The sequence below is a fragment of the Bidens hawaiensis genome, unplaced genomic scaffold, assembly GCF_021521415.1.
Source record: "Bidens hawaiensis isolate Kalapana, Puna unplaced genomic scaffold, B.hawaiensis_p1.1 tig00009566_1, whole genome shotgun sequence".
NCBI lineage: Eukaryota > Viridiplantae > Streptophyta > Magnoliopsida > Asterales > Asteraceae > Bidens > Bidens hawaiensis.
In genome coordinates this window covers 606,530-617,906 of record NW_027491713.1, presented here as the reverse complement: position 1 = coordinate 617,906, position 11,377 = coordinate 606,530, and the positions used below count along the sequence as shown (strand labels likewise).

General features: G+C 37.7%; 1 protein-coding gene across 1 annotated transcript; it reads right to left on the bottom strand.

The window, feature by feature from the left end:
- Positions 1-5,786: 5,786 nt before the first annotated feature.
- On the bottom strand, positions 5,787-10,186 carry LOC143532871 (vesicle-associated protein 4-2-like). The gene is made up of 7 exons (XM_077027791.1): positions 9,934-10,186; positions 8,061-8,131; positions 7,865-7,946; positions 7,307-7,425; positions 7,069-7,146; positions 6,090-6,209; positions 5,787-5,985 (listed from the first exon to the last, which is right to left on the bottom strand). The coding sequence occupies exons 1-7, from the start codon at positions 10,169-10,171 to the stop codon at positions 5,926-5,928; spliced, it is 768 nt and encodes a 255-aa protein (XP_076883906.1). The 5' UTR covers positions 10,172-10,186; the 3' UTR covers positions 5,787-5,925.
- Positions 10,187-11,377: the final 1,191 nt, after the last annotated feature.

Genomic DNA, 11,377 nt, shown 5'->3' with positions numbered 1-11,377 from the left:
GGTATAAAATCGTTTATTTTAGGCATGTTAGAGTGAATAAAGGTCCAAGTAAACATCATACAACTAAAATATCATTCCTAATTCGTTTTCCCTTGTCCAAGATCAGATCTTTGTGAATAAATCAAAGATTATTTCCTTAAATCGCATATACTTGCTTAAACGGGCCAAAAAGCCCATATTTGGTTTGTTTTAGCTATTCTTATATAAACACATCATAATTCCCTGCTGTAAACCTTAACCTAACCCTAATACATCTCCTCCAGCCATCACCTACCTCTTCTCATTCTCAAACCCTTCGGTTTTTGCATAATCGTTAAAGACACAAGCATTGACGTTTGACTTTGCTTATACGTTGATCTTTGACTCGTTATATCTCTTGATCATTTCACTTTCCGGGTAAGTTGTAAACTGTAAAATTGTTCATACATATTCCCTAGTCAATAACCTTCAATAATTTCTAAGATTGAAGGGTATTGGCTGGTCAATTGCTTTAAAACCCGATAAAGGGTAAAATAGTCAACAACTTTGACTTCTCGTTTTATCATACTTCTGGTCGGATTCAATGTTCGGTCCAGAAAACTTTTCTTCTCGTAATTAAATTTTAAGGTTTCTGACCAAAAACCGACCCCCCGACTCGAAGTTCGGATTCTGGTCAGACTCGACTCGTTTAAACATTAAAATCAACATAACTAGAGTTCTACTCATCCTTTTGGATTGATTCCAGCAGCATTAAGTTCGTTTTTATTTATTGTTTCATATCACAAAGTTTTAGATTCTGATCATTAATCTCGTTGGACGTGTATTGGACGACTCGCTTAAATCATTAGTTCGTTTGTCGAATTTATTAATCACTTGCCTTCCGTCTAAGGTGAGTTTGATCATTCCCCTTTTTATCTATTGTTTTCAAACGTTTTGGGGACATATGCGTACTTATTCATATTTTCTATCTATATATACACACAAAATCGCAAATATAATCATTGTGTGAATATCAGTTGAATGCTATTTGCCTGTTGCTACATGTTTAATTGTTTACTTGATAACGTTTCGGAGAGGTCCAACATATCCCCTTTTAAAGGGTTCTCATTAGTATGATCATACGACCGTCTTAGTAACAGCAGACTGATTCGCTTGGCAAAGGTAAAACAACAACCTTGGTAATTGTAATCAATGCCCGATTCGCTTGGCAACGATTTCATTGGCACACACGATTTGGTTATATGCATGTTTGTTATGATTCGATTGATTATCATCACATGGTTGGTTTGCGCATTTATCATTTATCAAGTGTGTGTATATATATATATATGTATATATATATGCTATTATTTAATGTTTCAAAATTGGTGATCATCTCACTCAACATGTGTTGTTGACAAACTCCGTTTTCTATGTATATGCAGGTTGCTTAGACTGAAATATGGATATGTAGTCAAGGCCATAGGTTATATTGGAGACAAACTTAAATTTAATTGATTGTATTTACTTATTTGAATTGTTTTGTTGTATTTGATTATTGTGTGTACATTTGAATTAAAATAATTAATTAGATATTGTCACATTTTATTTATGATAGTATCTTCAAGCTGTGAGCAATCGGATCACGCCCCGACATTTCCGCCTTAGGTTGAGGTGTGACATTTTCGGGTCAAGGTCCCATCCCTAACTCGGTCATCTGAGAGAGCAACAGTAAGGACAATAGCTTCACCGATTGTTCGAGGGTGACGGTTGAACCGTAGGGCAACCCTTAATCGTTATAAATATAATAATAATCGTGTGCTTAAATGCTTAACTTTAAATAATTAGATGACTACGGTTTGCTTTGTTATTATAGGTACAAGTGGAAATCCACCTAAATATGTTTTTGTGCGTGCATGAAATCAACGTTTTTGGTTTTAAATTTGCTAATTTTTTGAAATAAATTTTTGGGTTTAGTCCAGTACTGTGGCGAACCTTTCGATACCGACTAAAAAATTCCTGCCACAACGCCCGTATTTTTCTAACCTAATAAACATCGTTTTATATATATTATTTTTTGTACCATAAGCTATACACTTACTAATTTGTTTTTCTAATTTAGTGTCGTTGCCGATACAAACCTAGCCGATGTCGGCCGTATATGTGCTGATTTGGTCATAAGTCGTACATATGCTGATTCTATTCCGGGTGTTCACATACATAATTTTTTGATTCATTGTAGATGTCATGACAAACTTAACTAATACTGACTGAATTTCCGCCAAGCCACCACAATGTGATGGGTTTTAAACGTCGTCGTCGCCATTATTATTATTATTATTATTATTATTATTATTATTATTATTATTAACTATTTTTATCATTTATATATTAATTATTATTATTATTATTATTACCAACTATTTTTATCATTTATATATTAATGTAGTTACTATTATCATGCGAGGACTCAAATTGAATTAACAAGGGGCTAATGTGGCATCCGGGTTTATACGAATTAAAACAAATGGAACAAGATGCAAACATACACCAACTACCAACTGGAACAAGGTACACGAAAGAAAACATGAATGAAAACATAAACATAAACACGAAATCTTACATTTGATGCTTGAGTGACCGGTGCAAGCCCGAACATCACCTTTGTTTGTGAAATCAAACATACACCAACTGTAGGGGTATGGTACTAAACCCGGCTTACGACCTTAATTTATTATGTCAGGCTTATTTTATTATATGGACTAATACAATATTATTGGGCTGAGAGGGTTTTGTGGAGGTAACCCTAACTGGGCTAGGTCCATTAGGGTACCATGATGGTGGCCATGAGGCTCCCTATATAAGGAGGTCTCCACCTCCTTATTAAGGGTTGTTGTTCTCAATAAGAGCCACCACCATAACCATTTTTGTGTCTGTAAACAAGAGATCCTTGAGATTTCTTAGCAGTCACCTCCACACCCCCAAAAACCATTGCAGATCTCAAGCTACCGGAGAAGAAGATCGAGTCGCGGTTCGTTCATCTCGAAGACCCGGGAACATCGTCATGGATCAGGTCAGATTCATTTCATGTTTCTACATTGGCGCCATCCGTGGGACCGGCAACGAACCACGTCTTGTTTTTCGTCTCGGTCCTCCGATCTGTTCGTCAAATACTCTAGGTTCTACGATTTCTTCTTTCAGATCTGTTCTATGGAAGTCCAAAAATCCGTAGATCTGAAAATATTTCTAGATCCGGAAATATACAAGAAGAAATACCACCAAACTTTGGGGAAAACCCTTAGATCTGTGTGTTTTATAAGTGAAATATACCAGATCTAGTTATGATTTTTTCAAATCTGGGTTCGTTTGAGCAATAGTCACCTTTCATATTCATAGATCTATAAATCCTTTCAGATCTGTTGGTTTTTACATAAAACCTACCTGATGTGGATATTCAGATTTGTGCATGCGCGCTCAACTCCCCGCCATGCATGCGCGCTCAACTCCGCCATGCATGCGCGCTCAACCCCCGCCATGCATGCGCGCTCAACCCCGCCATGCATGCGCGCTCAACCCCCCGTCATGCATGCGCGCTCAACCCTTCGCCATGCACGCGCGCTCAACCCGCCGCCATGCACGCGCGCTCAACTCGCCGCCATGCACGCGCGCTCAACCCCGCCATGCACGCGCGCTCAACCCCCGCCATGCACGCGCGCTCAACCCCCGCCATGCACGCGCGCTCAACTCCCCGCCATGCACGCGCGCTCAACCCCGCCATGCACGCGCGCTCAACCCCCCGCCATGCACGCGCGCTCAACCCCCCGCCATGCACGCGCGCTCAACTCCGCCATGCACGCGCGCTCAACCCCCCGCCATGCACGCGCGCTCAACTCTCCGTCATGCGTGCTCGCTCAACTCCCGCGGGTGACATAAGCGCTCAGATATTCCAGCCCCGGCACAGTGCCACCATGAAACACTAACGGCGTGTCATCTGGGCACTCACGAGGATCAACTAGCAACCATAAAGAGTCGCATGCGCACTCCCACAAGTTAACTTCAGCCATCATGGATGTATCGCGGGTCATTTCTGGCTCCCGCAGATCACGAGAGAGTTCCATAGCGGGTTGATTCGCGCCATTCCGCGTCCGTAAACAACTTTTGCGGGTTACTACCGGGGCTCGTCACGCTTCCGCATGGATGAAATTCACTCTACCACCATCATCGGGGACTGAAGAAGCGATCTGGATGTCTTTCGTATGATGAATGAAGGTGTTTTCTTGATGTATGAGTATATAGGATTTGCATGAAATGGCGCAAAAAGTGCTTATATTAATGCAAAATATATGGCTACGCGCCAAACTTAAAGGTTGGGAATCCTAATAAACCCGCTCGGCTATGCGTCGAATATTAGGTTGGGCACACCTCATAATTCGCCTAAGGATGGAAGACATCCGAATATATAGGTTGGGAATCCTAATAAACCCGCTCGGCTATGCGCCGAATATTAGGTTGGGCACACCTCATAATTCGCCTAAGGATGGAAGACATCCGAATATATAGGTTGGGAATCCTTATAAACCCATACGGCCATGCGCCAAACTTAAAGGTTGGGAATCCTCATAAACCCATAAGGCCACGCGCCAAACATAAAGGTCGGGAGCCTAATAATATCTCACATGGCCACGCGCCAAACATAAAGGTCGGGAGCCTAATAATATCCCACATGGCCACGCGTCAAACATAAAGGTCGGGAGCCTAATAATATCCCACATGGCCACGCGCCAAACATAAAGGTCGGGAGCCTAATAATATCCCAAACGGCCACGCGCCAACGTAGATTGGGCACACCTCATAATTGGCCTGAGGATGGGAACCTTGTAATACATCCACTTTTAGTTGATATGTTTTTGCAGGTTCAGCTACGAGTCGCACAAGCACCTATGACATTATTATTATTATCTGGCCGTTTGTGCCTCCATTATTATTTTGAAAACAAGTTGGGATAGTCATCCTGCGTAGAAGAGGCCCTTGTGGGCCAGTCATTATCATCATATTATAGCTCATAAGCCGCAACTCGCGCAAGCTTCATTATTTTTATAGCTCGTAAGCTGCCTCGCGCGCAAGTTGAATTACATTATTATCGAGATGGGCACTCTATCTTTTATCAGGCCCCGCGCCACTATTGTTATGATGCGTGCTTTATCTTATTCATGCCAGTGCACCATTATTATCATAAGAATCACAACATGTCACCATCATGGAGAAAACCCCTCAAAACTAAAAGAAAATAAAGACAAGGCCGAAGAAAGGGGAAAAAACCGCCTCATATCCTAACACACCTTATGAAGTCCAGCGCTCCACCTAAACGCTTGCACGCCTAGGAGCAACACTGGACTTGGGGGGGCTTGTAGGGGTATGGTACTAAACCCGGCTTACGACCTTAATTTATTATGTCTGGCTTATTTTATTATATGGACTAATACAATATTATTGGGCTGAGGGGGTTTTGTGGAGGTAACCCTAACTGGGCTAGGCCCATTAGGGTACCATGATGGTGTCCATGAGGCTCCCTATATAAGGAGGTCTCCACCTCCTTATTAAGGGTTGTTGTTCTTAATAAGAGCCACCACCATAACCATTTTTGTGTCTGTAAACAAGAGATCCTTGAGATTTCTTAGCAGTCACCTCCACACCCCCAAAAACCATTGCAGATCTCAAGCTACCGGAGAAGAAGATCGAGTCGCGGTTCGTTCATCTCGAAGACCTGGGAACATCGTCATGGATCAGGTCAGATTCATTTCATGTTTCTACACCAACCAACAAGTGGAACAAGATACAATATTAACCTTTCATTTTACAGACTCGACTCGCAAAAGCTTTTTACAATGTGAACACATTCACAATCATCTTCTGCGCAACTCGTGCACTGGTTGGTTGCAAGGTTGGACAAAAGATGATCGTTTGTTATTAAACCGAGTCCGCACCTTCAACTTGTTGTCGGGCCAAGTATCTCTCTCTTCTTTCTTTCTACAAGGACCACAAATATAGTTGTATTAACATTTTCATATTATTGTTATTTTATTTTTTGAACGGTATTATTGTTGTTGATATTAAATAAAATGAGAGCTCACCCATTCATCTATGACTAGGCCTTCACCAACGACTTTGGTCCCGACTTCCTCTGCGGGTTTCTTGCGGGATTCGAGTGCAGCCTCCGCCTCCGCTAATTGCCACTTGAGTTTTTCCAGGGCCTTTAAACCAATGTGAAAATAGTAGGTTTTTGGTTGTCATATCTAATCGTTCAATAAACATGTTGTGTGTTGTGTTGACTTGTTTAACCCATTTAATTAAACGGGTCAACTTCAGCTACTTAACATGTTTTAACTATAGAGGCCAACCCGTTTAACCCATTTGTTACTACATTTCGGTTTGTTTACAACCCATATGGCTCGTTTAGGTGAAAGGGTTAACCAGGTTGTTTACAAGTGCGAGTTAGAAGTAATGACTTCAACACAAATAAATATATGTAGGGATGTGCACGAGTCGCTCTTGGGCTCAAACCGAACCAAAAACTGAAACTTTGGTTTTTGAGATTTTGAAAATCTTTCGGTTTGGGTTTTCAGTTTTACCATTTAGGCTTAGCATTTTGGGCCGAAAAAAATTGTCCTAAAATAATGAATTTGAACCTAAATCGTTTTGTTAGTTAATGATTAATTGATTATTATATATTTGGGCTAATATATTTGGGTTAAAGTATTTATTAAATTCTTATAAATTACTTAACATTTAAAATTAACATTGAAAGTTCGTATATTCGGTTTGGTTTGGTTTTTTTCAGTTTTAATTACGTGCTAATAACTGATGATACTGTATACATATAAAAGATTTGTGTATATCTAATCGAACTGAAAATTCAATTTTTACAAAAACATAAAGCCAAACTGTTGGTTTTCGTTTGGGTTTAGTTATTTCGACTATTTTGATTACGGATCGGTTTTTTGGGTTCATGCACACCCCTAAATATCGAGTCATGTTCAAATTCAGCGGTTCAACCCGCCAACACAACACGATATCCACACCTAAATTAAGCATGCATCATAATGAACTTACCGGGCTGGGACGTTCCGCGTCTAGAAAAACAACTTGCAATATTTGTTCAACTGCCACTTGATCTTTCATCTCATCAAACTGAATCCAAGCAGAATAGACTTAATTTATCAACCATTTGGATTAAATATTTAAATTCATATGTACTGAAAGTAAAACATTTCTAAACCATAGTTGACGATTACATAGGAAACCATGTACACATTAGGTCATGCTCATGAAAGAAGGTTTTATAACTCACCAGCTCTGGTACATAATCCATCATCCCTTTCACTTTCAGGCTCATGATTTTGAATTTCACCTTCCTCTTTTGATCCATTGGTTTTTCGTTGTTCTCAGGCGGCTCCACGAACTTAAAAACTATCAAACCAAAGATGAATTTATTAAGCAATAATCATAAGAAAAGAGGCTAGATTTAAAAATAAGGGATAGTCTCATATATCCCCTTCAAATTACGTATAATATCATATTTACCCTATCCATTTTCAAATTCATCACGTTTATACCTTTCCCTTAAAACTTGCATTAGGATGAGAGTTTGGAGTGCAAGGAGAAAGCAAAGGGTATAACTGTCACACTATAAATTGTATTTAATGAAACGGGAAAATATGAAATTTTCAAGTATTTTAAATAGATAATTAGATATATCTGATATTGTTTTTCTGGTTAAGTAAATATGATATTATGCTAAAATTAAAATCCACCAAATTACATTATATATGTCAAACAAACAAAGCATTCTTCGTTATCATGTTTCATACTTATAACCTTAAAAAAATACGTATAGAAATTTTATTACCGGTTGCGATAATTGTCTCGCCAGGAGCAAGAATAGCACCAGGAGGACGCATGAAGCAACTTTTTGGCGCAGTTGTTTGAAACTTCAGCAATACAAGCAAACATCAGTTACTAGAAGAATGCATTAATATTAAAGTTGGATTTCAGTTTAAAAAATAATGTGATAGTTGTACGACTAAACAAATCTATGACCGTACCTTGAAAGCTACATGAGACTTGCTGGTGTTCTTTATCTTAATAGCACTTTGGACTTGCTTACCGGGTTCATCTAGAAAGTTAAAGATGGAAAATAGACATGATATGTTAATAAACACGTAGATAAAGCAAAATATTAATAATAATTGTTCAAGTCATACCAGAGTTCATATAAAGGGGAAATTCCCAAAATGAGCATATGACCAGTCAAAATCGACAAAACAAACATTGACTTTTCAAATCTAGAAAATGAACATGTACTCTTTAAGCAAAATATCAGCTATATGGAGATCTTTGTGCCAAAACGCACTCCACGTTGGCACACTAGGGACCTGACACGTGCAATCTTAGTGCGGAAAGTACACAATCTTTGTGCAAAATGTGGTGGCCATTAATTTCTTTGTGTAAGATGCACAAAGATTTAAAAAATAAAACTATTTTCACACAAAGAGTGCACATGGAGTGTAGGGATTGAAATTTAGACGGGTCATCTGAGTGTGTTTATCACTGCACAATAAATAGTCTCACCTACACTCCTGAAGTATAAACTAAAAAAAAGGAACTTTTTTTCATTTTTATTTCTTCTAGGCAAGTCAACTTCTAGAAGTTAGAAAGAAAACTTGCATAGAGACCATTCAAACAAATATTGCTAACTTGCACCAAGGATCTAGTAGAAGTATTGTTGCATAGTTCTCCCTACACCTAACTTTTCTTATTTCTCATTTGCTTTTCCCTTTTTGTTTGTTTCGAATTCGAAAATTAAGATTCTTAATGCGATTTTTTTTCAATAATCAATTTTTCTTTTTTGACGATAACTAAAACCTATAGACCATAGTTGATACTGATTGGTTATAGTTAAACACTTGGCTGAGTTTGAATCTTTCCTGAATAGGACAAAAGATCATATTCTTGTAAGCATGATGCTTTCTCAGAAACACACTCACCATGTGATTGTGTCTTAACATTTCCTTCAGTAAATTACTTGTTCATCCACCACTATTAATTACTAAACAAACACAATAGCTAGCAATGCCATCTAACTTCAGATCTCTCACCCTCTCAATACTCATTGATCTCATACTTATCTTCTATTTGACTATTTCTAACCAACAAAAATAATGGACGACACATGTCAGCTTTGTAAGCCACCTAAAAGTTGGTTTTCCCGCTCCATTCTCCTACTAAATATTGGATGTCACGCGTCTACTTCTGGTTAAGTCTAGATTTTGATTTTCCGCCTCTCTTCTATTAAACAATAATAATTTTCTTTAATTTGTTATATAATATGATTACACCATACGCCCTATTCTTTAACTTTTTATAAAGCATCTTTAAAAAATATACGATATCCTATTTTAAAAATAAATACTTTTAAAAAACATTTATTTAACCTGTCACACAATACATCAGATAACCCATATTAACATGTATTTCAACTATTATAACCTCAATATGCACATTTAACAAAAATCACCTAAACACAGCAATTTCTAGTACCCTTCTAATTAGCACCAGTCACATATAAACATGCATAAAGATTAGGATCTGAATATATAATCTAAAGTATGTATACATTGTGGCCAAAATCAGTTTTATACTAGCACTTGTTTTGAACTCAAAACGTCATCGATTAAGCGACTTTTAAAGCGTAAAACTTGCATGCAAGAACATTGCATACACCTAACCTAACCACACAAACTTCAGCACAGTTATATAACAGTAAATGAAATCAAGCAGTTCCTGACCGAATTAATACTGTCAGCAATCAAAATTTCACAAAATAATGTAGCTAGGTTTCGCAAATTCCAAGTCAATCAACAAATTAAAGCAGATCTTACAAAATAAAAAACAATTAGGTCAGAGATATATACATACAAGGGAAGTAGAGCTTATTCCTTGGATCAAGGCGGAGACGACGTCGTGTGGGAAGCAGAGATCTAGCCACCGATGAAACCGAGGTGGTGGAGCTAGGGTTAGTGCTACTGTTGTGAGTTTCAATTTGGTATGAAGAAGAAGAAGAAGGTGCGTGTGTAGTGGTGCTTCGGAAGGGTAGCTTAAATAATCCCCAAACCTTGCTACCGTCGGATGAAGATCGATCGTCAACGATGGGCATCTCCGGTCAGTCAGATTGAGAGCTGATGGAAATACAACACAACACAAGTGTACTGTTGTTTGTTTTCAGTTGTCTTAACTTAAACACAAGTGCTTGCGATTAGTATTATATTATTAATAGGTAGTGAATGTGAATCTATAGTTATTAGTTAATATACCATCATTTATTTGAAAATGACATTACTAATTTTCTTTTACTTAGTTTGATATGGCTACTGGTGCCCAAGAAATACCCTATCAACGGTAGGGATTAGCTCGGTATCGTAGCGGTACCAAAAATACCGATTCTAAAATTTACAAAGTTTAGGTACAGGTATCGAAATATTCGGTTCGGTACAGGTATTGAAGGTAAAAATTCGGAAAATATCGTTATCGTACCGATCCCGAAACTCAAAACTTTGGTACCGATTTTGGTACCGGTACCGAATTTGCTCATCCCTAATCAACAGTAGGGATGAGCCTTTTCGTTACAGGTACCGGTACCGATTTGGTACAAGTTTTGAGTTTTCGTACCGGTACGGTTCAGCACGGTACCGGTATTTCCCGATTTTTTCACGATAAAACCGATACCGAAACGAACATTTCGATACCGGTACCAACTATTTCTGAATTTCGGGATCGGTACCGATATCATCCTGAGCTCATCCCTAATCAACAGTACCCTACCTAACTTACTTTATTACATATATCCCCTACCTAACTTACTTTATTACATATTTTTCCAATGCTAAATTTTAAATTACGTATTTCCCCTTCTAGTTTTTAATTACCCTTTTACAATTATATATAAATGCCCTTATATTTATTTGAGCTCAAGTGAACTTTACGTAATTTGACATTTTGACTTTCGTATTTTTTTATAATTTTTTTAATTGTAATTAACAAAATCAATTTAAATAAATTTATTTCGTAACCTACATATAGAAAAGTAGTTGAAATTTTATATATTATATAACCATATTAGTGCATTTTATAAATAACTACTACGTAATTATTTGATATAATTTAGGAAGGGGATACATGTAAAAATCCCTTTATACAATATTATGTGATATAATTTGTTGATTTCTCATGTTAGAAATGTTGAACCTATAAACCATGTATTTTTTTTTTATATTTGCTAGCGATTAAAAAATCGACTCCAACTGAATTTATTTGCTTCTATATGTTCGTCTTAAAACGAACTCGTTTTGGGTTTAAATTAAGG